We start from the raw sequence: 24351 nt of genomic DNA on the forward strand, positions 1-24351 counted from the left end.
TTGTTCATTGTACTCACTTTTTCATTGCACTTTTGTCGCTTTTTCATCAAATTTTTGTTGCTTTTTCATCCCTATTTTTTAGATTTGGGTAACGTCAATCTGGAGAAAATGTGCTCTGTTCAGGTTGTGGTTAAGAGGTTAAGATATCTTATGTTTATCTATTGTTTTGAAAGGGGCTATAATATAAATCATCACATTAGAACAAAATATATAATATAAAAAAGCAAATGTGTCAAAGTCAGCAGTGCAAAGTTTATAGTCACACTGCAGCTGCAAACCAAATACCTTCAATGTCATTTAAAACTATGCAGGTGTATTATATGGTGGTATTAAAGTTACAATCCAAAGCGAATCGAAGAAGAAGTGCCACACATTCACAAACTAATTGTTTAGTTTGATCAGTATCTGCGGTGCGTTTTCTTGATTGTAATTTCTCGTCTTTGCTCTCCCTGGTCCACTTCCATTGCATCGCTGCCTATTAATACTCACCATACACAGCCTTCAGAGCAGCATGTGGACTTGCATAATGTGCTAATAATGCATTAACAAGAAGTTTTAACAAGTCTCTGGGCTGCCAGTGAAATTTTATAAGGGTAAGGCATTTTATAAAATTGGACAGCCGAGAATTAAATGTGCTCAGTATGGAGGTTGTTAGGGAGTTTGGGGGAATATGCAAATGTTTGGCAAAACTTTAAAAGGGTATTTTCAGTTCAGAGTATTGGGATGATTATGTGACTTTTGCACATGAAAACATCCAAATAAAAAAACTATGCAATGTAGGAATAACTACTTTGAAGGAGCACATTCATGTCAGGAATTCATTACATTACTTCTTGTTGCGACTTTCTCAATTATAACTAAGCTTAAATATTAACTATTTACATAAACAGAAATCAAACCTTAAATTTATTAAGGTTTGATTTCTGTTTATGTAAATAGTTAATATTTAAGCTTAGTTATAATTGAGAAAGTCGCAACAAGAAGGTCTTGGGATGAATTCCCAGATCAGATGTGCTAAGTTTGTTGTGTCTGGGTGGGATTCCTCCTGCTGTTTGCAACCCTCATCAACCTAAGATAACAACAATATTCCATCTTAAAGCTCCTGGTTGAGCTCTGTGAAATGAAGCCTTGGCGTAAATTCAACCTGGGAGACCAATTTAGCGTCACCTACCTCCTGTCAATGATTGTGTCTTTGAGGGTCACACCTCCATAGCAGCCAATCATCGCCCTCAGTTCTGCTTTGAAGCCTCTGGCATTCATGGTTTGTTTGATTCCCAGCTGTGCTGTGACCCACCGACGCCCCTTCACCGCCTCTTCAATTTGCTGCATCCTTCTCAGGCCTCCCATACCAACATCAGTGTCCAGGCTCCGGGGCAAGACATCTCCAACTCTAACCTGCATATCCATTCAAAAATTCATTTCATGTATCTCATGTCTACTGCCGTGGTCGCCAAAAATACACATATCAGTATGTCAAATAATCGTTTCTAATCGTTGCTTTTGTCTGATTGAGTCTATCCAGGTTGAAATGGGTTTCAGCATCTTTTTTCCGAAACCCACTTTAAGGACTTTTGACCATTAAAAATCTATAATATTCTGTCTTTAATTGTTTGCTGTGGCAATACTTCAAATTTTAAAACCCATGGACAGCCTCTTCACTACTTGCTACGGTTGCACTGTCTTGGCCTTTATCAGTGGGAAATACAGATAAAAGATACTCTCCTGGGGTCAGTAATGGTTACTATATCCTGTCTTAACCCTAGCGTGATTTAGCTTCCCATGCGACATAAAAGTCCAAAACAATATGACCACATGTCGAGACTATATACAGCAGTTATACAGTTATGGCGTTGGACTCATATAGTATATAGTGCTGATTCCCACACGACAAAGGTCCTGTCCACTGTTATCACTCTGCCCCTCCATCTGCTATCTTAATAGAGATCTGACTCTATATGCCGTGGCTGCGCGATGACCCCTGGTTTGGCCTTTCCGCTTATCGGCCGCCCACCAGCTCCCGCTCCCCGACATCTTGTGCCTTCCACTGACCCCCCCTTCACAGCGGGACAGAGGGAGCATGTCTGTGTTGTGGAAATACTGACACCGTCGAGGCAGGTCACAGTGATAAGGCCTGTGGATGCTTTGGAAAGGTAAAAATATCTATAAAAAATGATAGGATATAGGATAGGAGTGGATATTCAATTGGGGATAACACTTAGACTTTTTATCGATCAACTAATAACAACAACATTAAGTGGCTGCTAAAAACAAATAGATTCAACTCTTTATTTTGTGTTTTTCATAGAACAAGTGGTGCATTTAGGCGTAGCACACTTTATATATCTCCACATGAGGCACAGTGGATGCAAATGACTGACACTTTATGCCACTTTTTTTTTTTAATCACTATCATCCACTTTAATAGCAGCTTGTCATCAACAGAGCAGAAAGTTACACTTCCCAAATCGTAGCCCCAGGGGACAGAGCACCCGCGGGGATTGGCGTGTATCTTACAGGCACGATATAACTCAAATTAGGAGGAAAAAAAAGTGTGAAGTGGTGGTGTATTGGCCACCACTGGCAGGGGCATCCAGTCGGTGTTGCAATTAACCCTGCTGAGTGGTTAGCTTGGAAACTGCTGGCTCCAACTGCCCTGGTCAACCCCTGCCCCTCGAGGCATTGAAGTACCGATATGGCGTGTGTGTGTTCGTGTGTCAAAGTACCTCAGCCCAGTCGCCTCCTGCTCATACAGTCTCACTTATTAGAGCCGCCGAGTGTTGTAGTGACCCGGCTGGTCTCTCTCACACTGCTCAGAGCCTAGTGATCTGGGAGTCACAACAAGGCAGGTTCAAGTGCTGGGTAAAAGTTGAACACAGCTTTTGGACAAAAAAGTTAGACAAATTAAAGCTGGGACATGATATTGTTTTGTTGCATAATGGTGATGCAGTTTTTGTTTATTTCCTTTTGCATATAGTTTTTGTATTGTATTGTTCATGAGGGTCAACAGAGGGTCAAAAGTGATCTTGAGTTCAGGCGGGACAGGAGAGGACGGGACTGCAGGACAACATCGAAGCACTTCAGATTGACATTTGGTTCATAACTTTTCCAAAGCATAATGTTCTAAAGTGCCTACAGTCCCTCCTGGAACCGCCACCGTAACGTGGTGGAGGGCTTTGAGCGCTCGAATGATCCTGGGAGCTCTGTTGTCGGGGGCTTCGTGCCCAAGGTAGGGTCTCCCAAACTGGTCCTAGGTGACGGGTCAGACAAAGAGCGGTTCAGAAGCCCCTTATGAGAGACCAATAGGCCCGGTTTGAATCGTGAGGCCGTGGACCCACCACCTGCAGGAGGAGCCATAAGGGGTTGGTGCAATGTGATTTGGACAGCTCCAACAGCTGCCCCCACGGATGGATGGATGGATGGATGGATGGATGGAGTGCCTACAGTTTAAAATTGAGATGAAGCTTCAGCGCAAATTCAACCTGGAAGACCTACCTGCAGCATTCATTCAGCGCCTCATCACCGGCAGCTCTTCACCAATCATCCAATCACAGTCCCATCTCAAGCTGCACCTTCGTGTCAGTCGATCACTGCAGCTGCTCATTCCTGCTTCCGCCATTCATTGCCCAGGATCACCTTCTTAAGCGTCCTCGTCCATTGCTCGGCCGTTGCCCAGCTGTGCTGCAACCCTCCTCCGCCCCTCCTCTGCCTGACCTCTCCTCTGCTCGTCGTTGTCAACTGGCCGCCCCGGATCTCGTCCTCTACCACCACCAGTGTCCAGACTCTGGGGGAAGACTCTGTCAATCATTCATCATCGCCACGAAATTCATATCGTTAATTCAATCTTCCGCCGGGGTCTGAGTCACTCTGTTTCTGTCAGTCTTTTCTTTGAATTGGTGGGCAGCTGGAAATCCTGTGGTGGTCACTACGGTAACCGTCAAAATGCAGATTTTTGTGTAATGTCACTGTCATTACTGGGAAAATCCACATGAAACAAAAATGGTCTCAAAGTTAAATGTCTTCTCAGTCAGCACAGTCTAAACTAAGGTGAACAAATTTTCTCTGAAAGGTGTCCAAAAGTCGTGACAGTATTCAAAAACATGTGCGTGATGAAGCACAGTAGAAAGGCCTTTCTGCAATTAAATACATACAGTGGGGAAAAAAGTATTTGGCAATAGAATGTCTATGTGAAACTGACCAAATACTTTTCTTCCCCACTGTACATATACATACACACTGAATTCTTAATTTTGTCCTTATCCTTGATCGAACTTCTACAAAACCTTAACAATTTGATCTCACCAAGTAGACAATTTCCACATCTTCAGTAGTGTAGGTACAGTCGCAGCTACAAAGTTCCCAAATCCGACAAAAGACACGCATACAAATCACTTTTCCAACTCACCTGAGTGTTTTGTAGATCCATCAGTGCGCTCCCCAAATAAAATTATGAGTTGAGGGTTGTCGCTGTCACAGATAAGAGGCTGAGAGGACTTTTTGTGGCTGGTACTGTAGCACTTTATCTGTGGCCGTGGTGATTGGTTATATCAGCTCTCAGCAATCCTCTTTAGCTCTCGGGGCATTGGGAGAGGCAGCCTGAATCTTTTAGCTGTGTGACAAGACAAAATATTGGCCAATAAAACCCAGACAGGCAGCACTGCTCACAGTCTGAAGAGCAGTCTGATGGATCTTTAGAAGTCTGGAGCGGGCCGTGCTGCTTTTTTAGGATCCTACCTGGATGTTGGATGAAACACTTTGAAGAATTTGGCTCGGCTGTCTGTGTCTCATGATCGATCTTCCAGAGACCCAGTAACAGCCTAAAAACAAACTGTTGTGCATTAGAAAAAGTGTAAACTTGTGCAATTTGAGTAGTGCATCAAAGTTTTTGAAAACTTTAAAATGCCTGTCCTCCTATGTTTTGTTGGATGTAGTTTTTTAGTGTTTGGCACCAGTTTGAATATCTATTGATTTTTGTTCAAAACATGACTGGTCTGACTGTATGTGGCGGAGCAGCTGCCTTGCACACGGCTGACACTGGCCACACACCGCAGCCTTTTTCCTCTATTTCTATTTAATACAGCTCTATTTCGTGTCACAGATTAAAAATAGCAAGTCGCCTTCTGCAGAATAAGCAGTTCATGGATTCTGGCTTTGACGCTGCGTTTGCCTGGAGAGGCCAGCTGTCACCTGCACCAAAACTAGACCTCGGGCAGATTTCATCACACACTGATGGGGACTATAAGGGCAAATGTGTCTTCTTTTTTTCTTCATTTTGCATAAAATCCTTTGCTAACGAAGAGCGTAGACCTCTCCCAAGACACAGGACCTACAATAGCTCGTAATGGTAATGGTGTACTGAGCCCATATCTGGACTCAAATTGAATGTACATCTTATTTTCCCAAAAATCTGCATTAGACCCATTCTAGGATGCTATTGGGGCAATCTGTAAGGAGAACTGATGGAGAACTAATGGTCAGAATCAGCTGGCTGGAGGGTTAGCCTATTGTGGATGTTTTTTGGGGTTGATGGGGGAAACTGGCGCACCAAGAGAAAGGCCCGCACAGTCCGGGAATAGGCAAGAGCCTGGCAGTGCAACTCATGAACCACACAACCAAATATCTCATGAATTTCCAGAATTCATAAAGAATGAATTATTTAAAACTAAAGCACAAAAGTGTAATTCAACAAAGAGATGCTAATATATATCCATTAAATACTGACGTGCTTTGTAGATTCTGTATCTCTTATCCATTATTTTCTGCATAATAAACACAGAAGAATAATATCTCCACATAATCAATAGCACAGGAGCCACTCGTTCAGGTTAGTATTTATTATTAAAGCACAAAGTCTTCTTGTACTGTTAATAAGGCACATGTAAGGCACAGTCTCCATAATAAACAAGCATCAGTCAAATCTGTTTCTCTATTACCCACTTTCATGCATGTACACGTCTTTCTAGCATACATGAAAAGCACTGTTATTATATTAACTACAGAGAAAAAAACTGCACTTATTGCACTGATGTCCCTTTGGAAGTAACACAAACAGCAGGGATTTTCCAATCACACAGGGAGGAGAGCTGGGAATTTAGAAGTTCAGGTTTGTGTATCTGTTATTTTTGTAGCTAAATTCTTTCTGTAGGGCATCAAGTTTGAAACTCCATTGATTTCTAGATTGCCTGTTGTTGCAGAGCAACAAGCCTGTGTGGATAAAGTGCACCTCGGGCTCAGTCAGTGGTGGCTGTAAAAGTGTTTTCTCTGTTTTATTGACTAAAACAGAGCTGCAGGCTGAAGAAGTGAGCCAGTTCTGCAGCGTTTTAGGAATGTGACGAGTGATGAACACAGTCATCAATAGAGATGTCACCCACAAGGATTTAAATAACCTCCGTAAGTCTCTGATGTCAGACTAGGCCAGGTCGGCAGAGTGGCAGGTGTCAGTCTGTGCAGTTCCACACTGAATGTCCCAGTTGGCCGTGCTTGACACATCTGGAGCCTGACTATCTGTTCGTGGCTCTGAGTCTCCAACACAAGCCTCAGGTTCATGCTTAGACTCAGGGTCCTGGGACGTACAGTCCACACGAGGCGCTCCACTGTGATCCTCTGAGGAGTGCCTGAGAGAGAGCCATGATAGATCAGGCTCAGAGGGCGGGGCGTCCAGAGCAAGAGCCGCCTCCTCCCCCTCCTCCACAGTGCAGCACAGTCCTTCATCCTCAGCTTCTTCCTCCTCATGTCCCGCCTCCTCCACTGGACTCCGCCCCTCACCCAGCTCCACCAGGGCGCCCTCTTCAGTCAGGGTCATGTCTTCCTCGCTTCTGTCTATGCCATTCATCTGCACCCCCACAAGAGGAGCCAGGCTGCTGAGCAGTGCAGGTGTGTCTTCCCTGCTGACGCCATCTGTGCCAAGGTCGCTGCCAGCGGTGTGGCTCTCCCGTGATGATGCATGCGAGCTTCTGTTGTCTGGCGCTGCTGGGAGGAAGAGGAGACCACTGGTCATTATAATCACCTGCTTAATACAACGCCACAAATACAAGTAAAGAAATGCAAAGCTGTGACCTTTTTGAATTCAAAGTGTGAAAACTTTTACAACATGACAAGAAAAACACATACACCAAATAAAATTAAATATTCACAAAGCATAAGGATAATTATAATGAAAGTTTCTGACAAACCCCATCCCTTTCAAAGTTTGACAATGTAGTCAACGTAAAGTCATTTCAATTACTTAAGTGACTGAAAAGCTTCCATGGCAACAGTCTAAATATAGCCTCATCACTCCGGACATGGGACATTTAGAGGAGTGTGACACCCTTCATATCTGTAACAGCTTAGTTCTGCCTCTTCACCAAAGTCTGTTCTAACTTGGGAGATTAGTGACCCATATGTGTGCCTGTGCAGGTGAAAAGGTTAAAAACTGCACTGAGTCTCAGCCACCTTCTCCCACACAGGACTACTTCGGGAGAGAGCAACATTACTAAAAGTGGCATCCATATTTATGGGCCTTCATCCCTCTCCTCCTCCCTCCTTCAAAGAGAACAAGGCACAAGTTTGTGAATGTCAGCGGACGAGAATTTGCTTCACATTTCCAAAATGCCATGGCATTTGGGCAGCTTGCGCCAATGAGAGGGAGAGAGCAGTGCAGGCGGGAAGGAATGAGACCTGGGCTAAATGCTCCAGATAGTTGGGACGACTTTTTAGCACACACACAAGCTAATTACAGTTGTTTATGCCGTTAGCTGTTTGTGCTCTTATCAATGGAAGTGAGAAGCTAGTACTTCCACACAATTACACACTCACCTTTGGGTGGCAGCATGTTTGGCTGTGATGTGACGCGTGTAGGATGGAGCTCTGGTTGCAGATGTTCCTTCACTGCGATATTGTCTTGTGCTCCTGCAAGCACCGAGAAGTTACTTTATTATCAAATGAGAAACTTCTGAAGGGTGCATCCGTGTTCGCTCTGAGTGCAGCTGATTCAAGGACACGTCAGATTTCATGTTCACAATCTCACATGCAGAATACAAACAGACACACATGTACGCACTGCAGCCATCACAGGAAGTGGCTATGCTTCTCTGTCATCTGTCTTCATTAGTGATGGCTGCACGCCTCTCAGGCTGACACCATATGCTAGTCATAGGGAGTCTGAACGCCATAAACCAGAGACGAGAAACACACACAAAACTATCCACGCAAAGACACACATGTGCTCCAAACATGTGCCTGTGTCCCTCGTCGTTTTCATACAAAACCATGTGAACAGTCAAAGCCTCGCGTGTTTGTTTGTGCAGCCAAGTGTGAGGCGCAAAACAAACAAATGAATGAGAAAACGGATGGCTGGGTGACACCATGCATGAGAGATGTGAATGGAGACCAGATTGTAATGGACACATACCATATTGTTATGAATGTTTAGGGTCTACTCGGAAAAACACACGGAAGAAACCTGCCGTGTTTAAATTACAAAATGCACAATTAATATGGAAGCAATCTTTTTTTCCTTTCTTTCCATTTTTTTTAAGACACTTCCAAATGTAGATAATATAAAGTTATCTGAAAACAGCTTAATATCCGTCTCTACAAGGATTTTAAGTATAAATCTTGCTGCCGTAGATCTTCATTCAAAAGGAAGTGTTTTGGGGCCTGAGCTGGTTAGACTGTGTATCTATCAATCCGCGTGACTGCATTGATGTCAGTGATATTGTTTGGAGCTGTCTCTCATTCGTAGATAACACAGTCACCTCGAGACATCTTCAGACTGCAGGTATAGGCAAAGCCAAGGCCCCTCCATCCGATCCCGTTTGCCCTTAATATCCATCAACCCAATTTCATATCACATCAAGGCCGCAGACAGTCGCATCTCTCTCTATATCGGTGTCTCCCTAACTGAGCTGGACAGCGTGGTCGGCAGCCACTCCGGGCCCTTGCCTACAAATTCCCTAATAACGGCACATTCCCCTAAATGTGTTTGTAATGTGGGCAATCATTTTCAGTAATGGATGCTTGTCAGTTTTATGGCGGTGAGAATGACAGTCTCATGACAGGGCACCTCTATCCAGCCACAGCCCCTCCACCTCGGCCGACTTCAGCGCGGCCCAACATCTCCCTCTAGTGGGCAAATATGAGTGGGTTTCATGTGCTCATTTCAAGCGCAAAAAGATTTTTCAAACTGGGAGGTTACTGGGGTTTTACACTTACGAAGATTGTTCAAAGTACTCAGAAGTAAAGTGTTTCCCTGCACAGTAATTTTGTCACCTCATCTATTTATTTTAACGACATAGCCTCAACAAGGTTTCCTCCCTTTTGATATATATCATTTTGCTTTTCAAGTTTTCCTGATGCTATGGTTTTTAAAATTTTGACACACTCACTCAAAATAAACCCGGTGCGATATTCAGCGGCTGGAATTTGCCAGAGCTAGCAACCATGGAGCGTCACAGGAGCGGGTGGTCAGTGGGAAATGACACATTGTAAACGGCGGGCATGAGATGGCACGGTTTCTGGACATCTGCCCAGATGTGTCCTGGCATGACTTGGTGGAGGGCATGGTTGGGGCTAAGTGGGGCAGAAGGAATACATACTCCCAATTCCCACCGATACGTGGTAGGTCAAGCCTGAGATCCAGCCGGAGAAGAGAGCAGAAAAGTGATCAGGTATTGAGAAACAAGAGAAGGAAAATAACTCATTACAGGAATACAAAAAGAACAAAAATATTTTATAAATTAATCTTTGCAACATACATAATCTAGAGTAATTCATTAATAGGCTAAATGTATCGATAAATGACCTTTGTACGCATACAAAGCTAAATTAATATTGGCAAATGAATTGAACAGATACAAGTTTTTTTTAATGAAGAGGCAATGCTCATGGGCTTAGTGCAACAACTATATGTCGGGACCCTGTTTGAGTGTCATATCCTCGAGCTGTTTCAAGGATTACATACCCGGAAGACTCCAGAGACCAGATACTTCCAGTGTTTTTAACTTCTTCTCCAAATCTGCTACACGATTCCCCAGTATCCTGCAGTCAGACAAATAAGATCAGCCAGCTGTTTGCTTTGGAGGTGGGGCTGAGCACGGCAAACATGACCCCGTGTGCCAGCGTAAAATTAGAAATCATTGACTTGCAGAAGGACAGATAATTCCTGTACCTGTTGGTGTGCCTTTGGTGTTGAATGACCAGGTTTTTCTCGTGAATGGTCTCCAGCAGCGCCGTAGCCAGGGACTTGAGGTCGGAGATGGACTGTGGCGTGGCTGGGAGACTGCAGCCCTGTTCTTCAAGTAGCATTTCTTGCACTGAAGGGGAAAGACAGAATTTACAAATGTAGGAATGGTAATACCTATGTAAAATTTTAGTACTAAAGTTGCTACAAATACTAAAACTGCAACTAAATCTCCTATTGTTTTAATCAGCAAGTCCATAGTGTAATGGTAATCTGATTCCCAATTAAATCAATGAGCTCCAAACTATACACATCCAAATCTAAGGAACAAGTCTGGTCCTTGGTACAACTTTTAAAGGGCAACGAAGTCATGCAACATGAATACTTACAACTGTTGTAAGGAGCACTTTTGGATTAACAAAGGTTTAGTCAACAACATTTGGACAATTAAAATTACGCTATAACTAAAATGTATTATTTGGATAAAACTTGACTTGAGAAAGGTGCAGCACAATATGAGAAAAGAAAAATCTATATGTAATAAATATTTGATACAGTGTATATACAGAATTGCAATATTTTTTTTTAATAATTTAATGTCAGGTGGAGAACCTCATTGATTTTGTTGTGGATTCTTGCCATATAGTTATTTTGTCACCCAATATTGCAATAACAATACATTTTCAAAATATTGTGCAACACGATTTAACAAAAACTAAATTACATTGAAATTGACACTCTTTTCCCAAAGTCGAGCAAACCATTTGGTAAAGTTCGAGCCTGTAGGATAAAGTTGAAGAAAAGTTTAATGATATTTAATCGATTTAAGGAGGGTGATATAACAAGAGACGGCTAAACAGCATGACAAGAGCGAGGCAGAGATGGAGAGCTACAAACAGCTGTCTACTAGCCCAGACTCCTCTGACTTTAACTCTGGAGCCCACTGTGCTGCTGCTGCCTGCAACTGTCAGTCATGAAGGCAGCCTCGTTTCCCTGCCAGTGGTGCTCACCATCGCTCACAATACAATTAGTATCTCAGCAGGGATCCGGCTTCAACTTGAACGGTGCTTTGAGACACAGTTAAAAACATCTTTGAGGGACAGTTTGGGTATTGAGGATGAGTTTGACTGAAAAGATCAGTTTAAAGTTCAATTTGAAATCAAAACTTTTGTTTATACCTTGTTTAGCAGACAGAACACCGGTGAGGGGAGTGCTGTTGCCTTTCCCGAAGGAGTTTTTTTTCCTCTCGAGAGCAGCCTGCAAAAATCATGGAAAGTGGAAGAGGGTCAAAGTTTAAAGTATGATCAAACCCCACTCCCCAACCCTCCATCTCATTTGAAGAACGTTTTCAAGTATTGCTTGTATTTTGTTTTCTTTCAGTTGTTAATTTAAACAAGTACAGACATTTTACAGTACATTCAGTAATGCCTGTCGCGACATTTGCCCATTATCTAAACTATCATTTCAGTAGAATCAGACGGATACCTTGTACTTCATGATGTTCGATTTCAGCAGACCGACCTCCTCCTGGAGTTGGCTAAAACGATCATGCAAATATCTGCAATACAAAATAACAATGTATGTAATTCTGTTAAACACTATACAAATGGCCTTACCCATAGTATAGCATTATGTTATATGGTTAACCCAATAAAGCAAAGAGGTTTATAGTAAATTGTTGTACCTTTACCTGTTCTCCATACAGAGAGCATCCACATCAATGAGACGGGATTCATTGTTGCCTAAAATATGATTTAGTTCCGTGTTGAGTCTCTTTGACTTGTCCCTGTACACGTTGCGTTCAGCCTTGACATCCTGCAGCTCATCAGTCAGCGCTTTCACATTGTTCTCCATTTCCTCCATCTGAGAAAATAACCAGTGTTATTAAATTTTAGTTGGCAGGTGCTTTTAGACTTGTTTAGTCAGTTAGACTTTGCTATGCATACAGTTTATTTTTACTTTTAGCAGCTACGGAGCCTCTCAGTGTGCATGTTGGCTTAATATAAGTTTACTTGACAGTTGACACTGAGTAAAGCTTAAGCACAACTAAAAAGCTGTGAGGATGTGAAAAAGTATGGAACTTGGATGGTGCAAGGAAGCTACCAATTTCAGAAAATAAAAAAGGATGATGACGGATAATTAATGAGAAAAAAATTATCAAAACTTTAGAGTTTTTTTTTTTTTTATGGGTATAGGATTATAAAAAAAGCTAGCCAACAAACCTTTAGTCCTGCTTTTTCAAGCTGCTGAACCAGATCTTCACGCTCATGCGCAGGGAAATGACGTGCCCCGACTTCTTCATCACCGAGCCGCTGACGGGTTATTGTCATCCTCAGAAGCTGCAGAAAATTTAAAAAAAGTATCCTGTTTTCAGAGGTGGATACAGTAGCCGAAATATTTACTCAGGTAACAGTACAGGTACTTTAAATTGGCTTTACTCAAGTAGTTGAACAAATACTCATGTGAATTAAAATGTAAAAAACGTATTCTTAGTAAAAAATACTAGAGCGTAAAAGTCTCTGGCATGTTTTGGTAGTGATGTGATTAATTCACTAGCAAAATTTTCTGTAAAATAATTTAAACATTCTGATTCTGACAAGTAATAAAGTAGGCTAAAAGTAAAAGGTGTTGTGTGTTCGAACTACTCAGTGCACTTCTTTCTAAAAGTTGCTTGAGTATATAACGGAGTGTAATTAATTGCTGCTAACCTCTAGATGTTATATAAATACCTGCATCCAAATGCTTTGCCTTGTCTGTTCACGTGTGTGCTAGTACAGGTAATCTCACCTTGTTGTCCCCCTGGGCCTCGGAAAGCCTCTGCGTCAGCTCCTTAACCTCGTCTCCAAGCTTCTTGTTTTTGTCCCTTGAGTCTCTCAATAGCTGTGCTAAGTTCACCTCAGGAAAAACAGCAAAATATTAATGAACGGACCATTGCTAAAAAGAAAACATCTTCTAACTACATTTCATTATTTGACCCTGAATTACTTAATTTTTTTCCCAATTCATTTGTCTGTCTGTGACTGTAGATCTAGAATATACTTCTTGCACGCACAAAACTTACTTGATTGCGTTTTTCCGGTGGCAGAGAGGGATCACCGTCCTAAAATACATTCTTTAATAGGTAAAACTGTACGCACAGAACAATCTATCTAATTTTAAGAAATACGTACAATAAGTTCTCTGTATTTCTTTTTCAGTCCTTGGTGGCGCTCTCTCAACTGGTTGGCCATGAGCTTGTATTGGTCCCTCTCTTGCTGACAAGTGTCCAGTTCTTTGGATAGAATAAGCAAGGCTTCCTTCTTGCTCTCCAACTTGCGCTTGCAAACTAGGAACTACAAAGAAAAGATCCCATGTCACACTCATTCAAACTGGGGCAAACCACTAACAGACCATTAGCAAGGAAGTAACAACTGGGTGTGCAGCAAACCATGATACCAAATACACAAGTTTTGTTTTTTGTTTTTAACCACAACAAATATTTCTCAACTATTTTGTGATTTTTTGATTAATTTTAATATATATATATATATATTATATTATTGTAAAAAGTTAATTTAACATCGCTTGAAGTATTTTGAGAGATGTTACGACTGGCCGTATCTCTTGTTCCCATAGCAACCACGCAGGTGATTAGCAACATCTGCTACTTTTACATCGAAAACTGATAACCCAATTCATCAAGACCATGCAGTCTATGATCAATACCGACGTTGCCCTGTCATTTGATCCTACAGGTGGGCGTGTGCGCAATTTTACAAAGCGTGATATGTCACAAAAAGAGATCCTAAAGCTTCGCAGCCGGTGAGCTAGCTCTTTAATAGCATGCTAGCACACTTCACCAGATACATGTTTTGTGTTCTTGAAGCATTATCATTTCAGCATTTGATCTTGTGTAACATGTGTCCTTTTCTATTTCCATATGGAGCAGAAAAAGCAGCCTGTCTTTGCACGTCGGTAGCCCAGGATGACTTACCTCGCTGACCAGCCCCTGCCAGTCGCTCTCACTTCGCTTGGAAGACAGCATTTTGGGCTCCACGTTGCAGAAAGTCGACATCTTAATAGGAGTACCACATCAGCGAGCGACCTCACCTTTCCTTTCCCTAATTTCTTGTTTATCTTGCAACGTCATACGTCACTGTTTTTGCCTCACGTGGGCAGTCACCATCACCGCGGACACCTAGTGGTAAGAAATAGAACGCCACACCTCCAATTTCTTTTCCACAACATAGGCACACAATGATACAAGGTTTTTTTTCGTTTTTTTGACATCCTTTAATTATTCGTGCATATTCTATTAATCTTTTCATCGCATTTCTCCATTTCACTCTCCACATAATATTTTTTACTTTCATAATTACATAACACAAACACCATTTGCAAGAAATAACAAATACATGTTTGTAAAGTGAGGACATTTTGGGTGGTCCTCACTTATTTGAAGGACTGTTTGAGGGTCAAGATGTGGTTTTAGGGTTAGGGTTACTTAGAATTGGGTTTAGATAAGGGTTGGGGTTAGGATTATGGTTAGGGGACTGAACTTTAGGGTTAGGGTCTGGGTTGTACATTATGTCTATGAGTGTCCTCACTAAGATAGAAGTACAAGATTGTGTGTGTGTGTGTGTGTGTGTGTGTGTGCGTGTGCGTGTGCGTGTGCGTGTGCGTGTGCGTGTTCCATAAATAATATGGAATTATGCTATAATATTATGCTATGTCTCTCCGTTTGGGCCCTGAGAACTCTGCTTGGGCCCTGTCAGAGCATTAAATCATGTGCTTAAATTGGTATTAGTGGCTCCTCTGCACCAGGGCTTGGTTTGACGTGGTCTGCTGTGGCTCCCTACTCCCTTTGAAACATTTCTCTCAGAGGTGTCTCAGAATTCCACCCCCGTTTTTTGGCAAATTTGAAAATTGATCCAAAAATATCTGGAAAACGCATCATCACATCAGCTTCAACTGCTTCCACAGGACTGGAGAAAAATAAGTGAATACACTATTATTTAAAGGGAGGCATAATTCAAAAGCAAATAAAAATATCAGAACTGCTGGCAACAACAGCCTACTTACTGATGTTCATGAAGGTTTCGTATGAAGCGCAAAAGACCCAGGGTGTTTTCAGGATAAGCTTTGCCTCTTTTGTCCATTGTCTGGACTAACTCCCTTGAGAACTGCAAAATTGTGTATAAAACCAATGGTTAGAAAAATGTTTATTTCTCAGTAATATCTGTTTTCAATTCTCACCTTTGTTTTCCAGTCACTTGTGGACCCGGCAACAACAAATTCTTCCACTGCAGAAATTAATTCATCTTCAGCTTTTCGGCTGTTGGCAATCTCTTCGCGGTTCCCAATATTCCTTAAGTACTCAACACGTCTAAAAGGAAAATGTTTTGTCACTAATATCAAGTACATATTAATTACTTCTTCCTTACTTGCTCTTGGTCCAGAAAAAGGGGTGGCTTAAACATTCCTCAACATTGGGTCTGTTCCTTGGTTCTTCATTGATCATCCACTCAATGAGGTCGTTCGCCACCACATCCTCAACATGTTCCAGGCTGTATTTTCCAAATAAAATGTTTGTCTCACATACAACTCCTTTTCCAAAGGGATGGTGTCCTCTAGACAGGATATAATAAATCAGCATCCCAGCCACCTGTAAGGTGTTTGACTTGTAAGGTGCCCCACTTTCCTCCTCGTTCAAAGTCTCTTTGGCCATCCAGCATTTTGTCCCAGCACTGGCCGTCCGCAGAGTGGTTTGACCTTTGTGCAAACGACGACTTATGCCAAAATCAGCTAATCTTGCTCTTCCGTTTACATCTATAGAGAAGAATACAGGTGAAATACAGTTCTCATATACACTATTTAAAGTATATTCTCTCACCTATCAGCACATTTTGTGGTTTTAGATCCCGGTGAAGAATAAGAGGTTTCTGACTGTGAAGCACCTTCAAACTTTCAAGGAATTGTTGCACCAGTTCTTTCAGTAGAACATCATCATTATTTTTGAGATATTCTTCCAGTGTGCATTCACAAAGCTGAAGAGCCAAATATCCAAAGTTCACATCCTCTGCAGCATCGATGTATCGCACGATAGAGGGATGGTCCAACTCTGGGAGTCTGAGGAATCCTTCCTCGTTCTTCAACACCCGGTAGTTGGATTTTGTCATTCTCTTAATGGCCACTTCAGTGCCATCGTCTCTTAGCCCCAGAAAGACCTCAGTCCCATCACTGCCTTTAGCTATGAGGAACTCTGCATCATTCACATACACCATACTTCCTATATTAGAGACAGCACTTTGCTCAGAGCTGTGAAGCTTCTCCAGCTTTTCCCTCCACCTTTTACTGATCTGGAGCCATTTGTGTTTTATCACTGAGGTGACCTCACATTCAGAGTTTGTTCTGGTGAAGTGACCATTGAGTCGCCTCAGTCCCTCTTTGAGCTTATCGTGCATTTTCATTTCTGCAGAGGTCAGAACATCTTCAGGCACAGAGGAGATCCCCACTGAGGTGAAGATGCTGGCAGCATGTTTAAGTGAAAGTAAGTTTGCAAACACACCATATGTGTATACTCTAATTTCAAAGGAGTGTTTATCTGTAGCAAATGGAGCTATACTGTTACATAATATTTCTATAAAGTCACTGTCCCATGCTTGGGCCTTTGTTGTTTTCTGTGTTATCACATACAGGGTTTGAATGACAGTCTGACTCAAATCAGCTCTGTCTTTTAAACACTGAAGTAAATGAGGGATTATCCCCACTGTCTGCTGTAGTGGTATTTCATCTATAGTGCAGGAAACTGTATGTAAACTATTTATAGCCCTATTCATAGAAAGCGTATGAATATTTGGGAAACGAGTGACAACATTGTTAATATAGAAATGCAGATTACCAGTGTCTTTCAGCCATTTGATACAAAGTTGGCTGTATTTTTCTTGATTTGGTCCTGTTAGAGTTAGAAGCAGTTCGATGATGATGAAGTGGTACTGTGGATGTTCTTTGAGCATGTCACTGTGAAAACTTGCAAAAACCTCCTCTGGAGTTTTCTCTCGTTGCAATATTTCCAGTTCCAAAAAGCACCTGACATCAGAGCATAACTCATCCCCTTCTGAAGCCAGTCTCCCGATCATTTCAGAGAGCTTGTTGTTTAGCATGTTGGGTTCAGTTGCTGGCACAGGTGTTATAAGTGCTCCTGCAGATATCAGCATCTTCATGACATTTAAATCTTCTTCAGAAAAACGTGGAGATACCTGGGCTTTTGAGGTGCTGCATTTTGAAACATAATGAAGTGCTAAGAAACCATTTGGGGATTTTATGTTGGGGTCTGCCTGTTGTTGCAAGAGAAAAGTGCACAGACTCATTTTCCCAAAGAAAACAGCAGCCATTAATGGAGTTATAACATCATTCAGCTCTTTGCATGGGTAAAGACCATTAATGTCATAGGACTTCATGTCTTTTCTTAATTTCTTTAGACTGTTGTTTATAATAACTTGTATTAAAGTGTGTGTTTCGCGCACAGGAACTTGTGATTTTACTGGTGAAGTCATTTCTTTACTCCAGCGAACTGCAAGACACAATACAGGTAATAAAACCACATGGTGAAGCTACTTTAAGAAGCAACACAGCAGAACAAGTTATAAAGCATTTCTATTGTGTCTGAATCAACCGTCATTCAAAAGGACGCAGTCTTCACCTGACCAGTATGTGAAATTATACGATTTGACAGTTTTTTAACAAGGTCCAGTCCAGATTGTGTCCAGGTCTGACTGAGCAACACACACCTTCATTTACACAGACCCAGATAAGGGAGCCGCCACACAAGAAGTATGTATATAATCAAAATTACATTTTCAAGAGAAACATTTGAGAACATCTCATCTACTTTAATGTTTTTTGCCATCATTATCCGCTTCAAACACACACCTTTCTAAAATCAGAACATGCTGTAGGAAAGTAGTAATACTAAGTGAATATCTATGTTTGGCCTTTTACCAAGAACAATAATTAAATGAACTAAATCATGTCTATAAACTCCCCTAGCTTAACAGAAAAGGCATCAAGCTTCATAGACAGACCAATCCTTAAACACATTTTTTCAACTTCCACCCAAATTGTGTCATACTGTACATGCATGCATACACACATTTACGTAAAAGGACATTTTTCTTACAATGATAAACAAAAAACGTTCAATGTCAAAATTTAACATACAGTACCTTTTCAATGAGTTGGTAGGCTATGGCTTTGAAGTTTATTCGGTGCTCTGTCTTTATTCTTCTGCTGATTTTTGATCCTACAGTTTCTTTTCACCTCCACCCACTGACAAACGTGCTTGTCGAGACTTGAAATGTATGACAAAGGGTAGCTTATTATACGCTTATGTTCAACACCAGTGCAATAAAGTGTAATAGACATGTCTCTTACCATATCAAATACTTAATTTGAACATAATGTTTGTACCTTTGGTCATATTTTTGTATGTTTTATGGTTTGCTAATCAGTCTCAGTTGCTTCTTTTCCCCCATTGCTTTGACTCATGCTTGTCTAAGTGCAGTAGGCATTTAACATAACATTTCCAATCATAATGTTTGGGTAGTTTTCCCACAGCCATTATTTATGTTTTGCTATTATTCTCTAAGTCAATGTCTGCAAGATGATGGATACAATTCTTAGGATTTGCATATGATATAATAGTCCCTAAGTCTCTTAAGGCCAACAGTTACACTTTACAATAAAGCTGTGTGTGACTGTGCGACACAACCATAATATTTTAATAAAGTAGTAACAATACTAGTAATTGCAATACATAGTTTTAGCCAGTAGGTAGCACTGTAATCCTGCAGAATTTCAAATGCATTTCAATGGTTCTGTGTTACTGATTTATTTATTTTACTGTTATATGCAAAACAAAACACATTATATTTTAAGATAAGATAAGATAAAACTTTATTAATCCCGAAGGAAATTCATTTGCCAGGAGGAGCAGCATTAAAGACATTAATAAAACTATTATAAATTTTAAGATCTAAGTAAAATATTTATGAATACCTATTTATAAATACATAGATTGTACAGAAAAACTAAACAAGAAGTGCAATTGTAACTTATGGCCCTTATTCCACCTTACTAAAGGAGGAAGTATTAAAAAAGGCCTTTGTACGCTATGTAAGATCCTAGTTTTACAGAAAAACTATGAGCTCCTTTGGCCAGCTGCTACCACAAGGCCGCGCCAGAAGTGAATAAGGCCGTAGCTACTAATGTAACATATATTACAATTTTAAAGTAGCCTAACTTGCCCAACACTGATCAGGAAAAAAACAATCCTGTGCTTCCCAACAAAGCTGCGTGTGACTGTGCGACACAACCATATTGTTGCAATACATAGTTATAGCCAGTAGGTGACACTGTAATCCTTCAGAATTTCAAACGCATTTCAATGGTTCTCTGTTAAAGGTTGTTGTCTTTTTGGTCTTTACTGTCATGATTCTTAAGATTCTTCGTTTTTTTGTTTTTCCCCCCTAATATAGCAGTCGAAATGATATTCAGTGCATTTGTTACGGATGCCTCCTGGACGTCTCCCTGGGGAAGTGTTCCTGGCACGTCCCATTGAGGGGAGGTCCCGGAGAACGACCTAGGACACCCTGCAGGAACTACATCTCTGAGGGGTCTGGAGATTCTTTGGGATCCCCCCAGAAGAGCAGGAGGAAGTGTGCGTGGATAAAGAAGTCGGGCCATCTCTGCTCAGCCTGCTGCCTCTGCAATTCAACCCCAGATAACAAAAGGCATTGATTTTATTTGCACCTCAAACAAATTGTTCAATTGCCTTTATTTAGTGAACCATTTAAAAGGCAGTACACAAATAATGACAAAGCAACTTGTTATAGTTTATCATTTTTGCTTTCCTTCTATAAATCTGACACATTGTTTTTTGTTGTTCTTCTGCACCTTGTTCTGTAGGCTCTGGCTTTTACTTATATACAAATCATGCAGCATGTATTATTTTTATTATTTTTTTGTTTTGCCTTCTGGGTCTTTTGTCATGTCAGTGCATTGGGACTCCTGGACTGGGACTCCAAGTGTGTCCTCTTCCTCAGGGCCTGGGTTGACGCAGCCTGGGGCCCCCTCCTCCCTTTCAAACATTTCTCTTAGAGGCGTCTCCAAATTCCACCTCCGTTTTTTGGCAAACTTGTAAATGGATCCACAAAGATCAGGAAACAATGCCATTACGTCAACCTGGGCTGCATCTTTAGGGCTGGAGAAGATTAAAGAAATACATTTTTACTGACCATTCAAAAGCAAACGAAAACAATTAGAAACTACTGGTAACAATACTTACTAGTGCTCATGGAGGTTTCGAATGAAGCGCAAAAGTCCCAGTGTGTTTTCAGGGTAAACTTTGCCCCGTTTGTCCATTGCCTGGATCAACTCCTCAGACAACTTGAAAATTATGAATTAAATCAGATGGTTGTAAAATACACTTTGTTATATTATTATTGTAGTATTTTAGTCCCCACTTTTGTTTTCCAGTTTTCCATCGACTTCTCAACAACAAATTCTTCCACTGCAGAAATTAATTCATCTTCAGCTTTTCGGCAGTTGGCAATCTCTTCACGGTTCCCAATATTTCTTAAGTACTCAACACGTCTAAAAAGAAAATGTTTTGTTACTAATATCAAGTACATATAATTACACTTCTTCCTTACTTGCGCTTGGTCCAGAAAAAGGGGTGGCTTAAACATTCCTCAACATTGGGTCTGTTCCTTGGTTCTTCATTGATCATCCACTCAATGAGGTCGTTCGCCACCACATCCTCAACATGTTCCAGGCTGTATTTCCCATTGAAAATGTTTCCTTCACACAGGAACCGGTTTCCAAAGGGATGATGGCCTCCAGACAGGATATAATAAATCAGCATCCCAGCCACCTGTAAGTAACACACAATATTACAAAATGTTATTGTTTCATTTTTATGAGAAACTTAAACCAACCTGGATATCAGTGTTTGACTTGTAAGGCGTCCTGTCGTCCTCGTTCAGAGTCTCTTTGGCCATCCAGCATTTTGTCCCAGCACTGGCCGTCCGCAGAGTGGTTTGGCCTGTCAGCAAACGACGACTTATGCCAAAATCAGCTAATCTGGCTCTTCCGTTTACATCTATAGAGAAGAATACAGGTGAGATGATGAATGAAAGTTCTCTTGTACACTGTTTAATTTCTCTATATTTTTATTCTCACCTATCAACACATTCTGTGGTTTTAGATCCCGGTGAAGAATTGGAGGCTTTTGACTGTGAAGCACCTTCAAACTGTCAAGGAACTGTCGCACCAGACTCCATTTTAGTTGAGCATTGTCATTATTTTTGAGATATTCCTCCAGTGTGTATTCACAAAGCTGAAGAGCCAAATATCCAAAGTTCACATCCTCTGCAGCATCGATGTATCGCACGATAGAGGGATGGTCCAACTCTGGAAGTCTGAGAAATCCTTCCTCGTTCTTCAACACTTGGTAGTTGGATTTTGTCATTCTCTTAATGGCCACTTCAGTGCCATCGTCTCTCAGCCCCAGAAAGACCTCAGTCCCATCACTGCCTTTAGCTATGAGGAACTCTGCATCATTCACATACACCATACTTCCTATATTAGAGACAGCACTTTGCTCAGAGCTGTGAAGCTTCTCCAGCTTTTCCATCCACCTTTTACTGATCTGGAGCCATTTGTGTTTGACCAAAGTTTCATCCAATGACATTTTAGACAAAAATGGCTGAACATTAGATGGTGATTCTTCAACGGGAACACTGACACTCTCACTTTGGTCTTGCACCTCTGGCTTGTCCTTCTTTTTCTTCTTTTTCTTTTTTTTCTTTTTGACTGATCCAGAAGCCACTGGGTTTTCATCACATTCAGATTTTGTTCCGTTAAAGTGACCATTGAGTCGCCTCAGTCCATCTTTGAGCTTGTCATTCATTGTCATGCCTGCAGATGTCAGAACATCTTCAGGCACAGAGGAGATCCCCACTGAGGCGAAGATGCTGGCAGCATCTTTAAGTGAAAGTAAGTTTGCAAACACACCATATGTGTATACTCTAATTTCAGAGGAGTGTTTATCTGTAGCAAATGGAACTATACCTTTACATAATGTTGTCATAAAGTTGGCGTCCCATGCCTGGGTCTTTGTTGTTTTCTGTGTTATCACATACAGGGTTTGAATTACTGACTGACATAGTGTCTTCTCTTTCAACCAAGTAAGCAAAGGAAGGATTAAAGCTTCTGCCTGCTCCAGAGGTATTTCATCCATAGTGCAGGAAACTGTATGTAAACTACTTGTTGCGCTATCTCGATATTATTTATTTATTTTTGAGAAACGGCTAACAAAATTCTCAAAATAGGATATAAGATTGCCAGTTTCCTTCAGCCATTTGATACATAATTGGCTATATTTTTCCGGAAAGTGAGGTGGTAATGAGAGAAGAAGTTCTATCATGATGAAGTGGTTCTGAGGATGTTCGTTCATCATGTCAGAGTGAAACATTTTAAAAACCTCTTCAGGAGTTTTCTCTCGAAAAGCAATTTCCAATTCCAAAAAACACATGACTTTGGTGCATAACTCGTTCCCCTCTGCAGCCAGTTTCCCGATCATCTCAGAGAGCTTCTTGTTTATGTCGTTCTGCTGATTTATTGGCACAGGTGTCACTAATGCACCTGCAGAAATAAGCAGCTTCACAATGGCTTCCATTTTATTACAGGCTGCTATCTGAAGAGCAGTGAAACCAATGGGTGAAAATATGTTTGGGTTGGCCTTTGCTTCAAGCAGACGTCTCACAAACATAGGTGGAGCCTGGTGTGCTGAGGCACAATGCAACGCTGTGAATCCACCTGTGTTCATTATATTTGGGTCTGCCCCCTTCTTCAAAAGAAAATCCATAATGTCCTCATTATGAAGAGAAACAGCAGCCATTAATGGAGTGAACACATTATTAAATTCTTTGCATGGGTAAAGAGCATTGATTTCATTGGACAAAAGTAGTTTTTTTAAATCCTTGTTGTTGTTAATAATGCTCTTAATTAAAGGATGTGTTGTTGTTGCTGTTGTGTTGTTATCCAAGGATATTTTAATGTTGAATTGTCCAAAATTCATTTTTTTTTTTTCACTTTACAAAAGCTGTAAGACACAAATGCATCATCATCAGAATTTTGTTCAATCCAGTTTGTCTCCGTACAGGATTTTATCAGAGTGTATTTTGAAAAAGATTATTGTTATTATTGTACAGAACGTCATATATTTCTACTGTATACATTCTTGTATTTTTGGTTTAAATGCAAATGTAATGAGATGTAATTTTAAAATATTGCACTCTAGACTTGCCATATCAAAGAAAAACAGCTTGTTAAAGATGTGAAAAAGGTAAATGTGGGTAAAACATACCATTTGATGTTGAAGTCGAGTTAGAAAACTTTAATGTAGCTCCACTTCCTCTTTGATCCACCAGCATGGATTTATTTTTTTTACTGCTCCACCCTCTGACTATGACTCACTAAACAGGTAATGCTGGAATGAACATTGGACTATGTAAACACGTCAGCAATATTTTGCATTCACACAGACAGGTCTCGATAATTTCACTTATTCTGAAAAGAGGAAGTGCAGATAGTCATTCAAAATACTTAACAAATAATAAATATAATAATATAATATTATATATATATAATAATAATAAAAAGATATTATAGAATGTGAATGTAAAGTTTGCTCGTAAGGTAGTTAACAATAAAATAGATAGATTTTTGCTATTATTATATATTTTTTTAAATTATTTATCACATTTACTTTTCAGTAATTTTCAGTGTCTTGCTTTGATTCTGATTCAGCTCTTTCCATGGATAAATTAATATAGAATAGTTCTGCAAGCTTCCATTCAAAGAACTGTAGATTGTATTAAATGTAGGGCGTGACAATGCAGAATAATAATAATTATTATTCTATTTAATTTGACTGAATGTTTCAGTCATGTTCATGTTTAAAGGTAACCTTTGTGTGCTTTCAAATGGCACAGTCCAAAAAGCTGCGACAAACAACAGCTTTGAGACATGCACCCTCTCCCCATTGAGAAGTGCTTGCCTGGCTCTACCATACTATTCCCTGTCCATTCCACGCAGAAAAGAAGTGGGTGTGGTTTATCAGGCTAGAGAAGTACTCCCTTAACTTTCAA

The 24351-nt window shown here is 40.7% G+C and overlaps 2 protein-coding genes across 5 annotated transcripts; both read right to left on the reverse strand.

The window, feature by feature from the left end:
* Positions 1-5888: 5888 nt before the first annotated feature.
* Positions 5889-14336, reverse strand: ccdc149a (coiled-coil domain containing 149a). 4 transcript variants are annotated; one of them, XM_079579807.1, is made up of 13 exons: positions 14133-14336; positions 13330-13491; positions 13221-13259; positions 12947-13054; positions 12382-12498; positions 11850-12022; positions 11645-11717; positions 11338-11416; positions 10148-10292; positions 9941-10017; positions 9576-9608; positions 7795-7887; positions 5889-6966 (listed from the first exon to the last, which is right to left on the reverse strand). In XM_079579807.1, exons 1-13 carry the CDS (start codon positions 14211-14213, stop codon positions 6407-6409), a joined length of 1740 nt encoding a protein of 579 aa, XP_079435933.1. In that variant the 5' UTR covers positions 14214-14336; the 3' UTR covers positions 5889-6406. The 4 variants fall into 4 exon arrangements, with proteins under 4 accessions (XP_079435933.1, XP_079435936.1, XP_079435935.1 ...); XM_079579808.1 differs by having other exon boundaries at positions 5890-6963; XM_079579810.1 differs by lacking the exon at positions 9576-9608 and having other exon boundaries at positions 5889-6963.
* Positions 14337-20034: 5698 nt separating this feature from the next.
* Positions 20035-23220, reverse strand: LOC306980433 (uncharacterized protein). The gene is made up of 6 exons (XM_079579806.1): positions 21380-23220; positions 21136-21299; positions 20851-21071; positions 20662-20791; positions 20484-20584; positions 20035-20399 (listed from the first exon to the last, which is right to left on the reverse strand). The coding sequence occupies exons 1-6, from the start codon at positions 22437-22439 to the stop codon at positions 20153-20155; spliced, it is 1923 nt and encodes a 640-aa protein (XP_079435932.1). The 5' UTR covers positions 22440-23220; the 3' UTR covers positions 20035-20152.
* Positions 23221-24351: the final 1131 nt, after the last annotated feature.

This window comes from Gobius niger (genome assembly GCF_951799975.1).
Source record: "Gobius niger genome assembly, chromosome: 21".
In the NCBI taxonomy this organism is placed as follows: domain Eukaryota; kingdom Metazoa; phylum Chordata; class Actinopteri; order Gobiiformes; family Gobiidae; genus Gobius; species Gobius niger.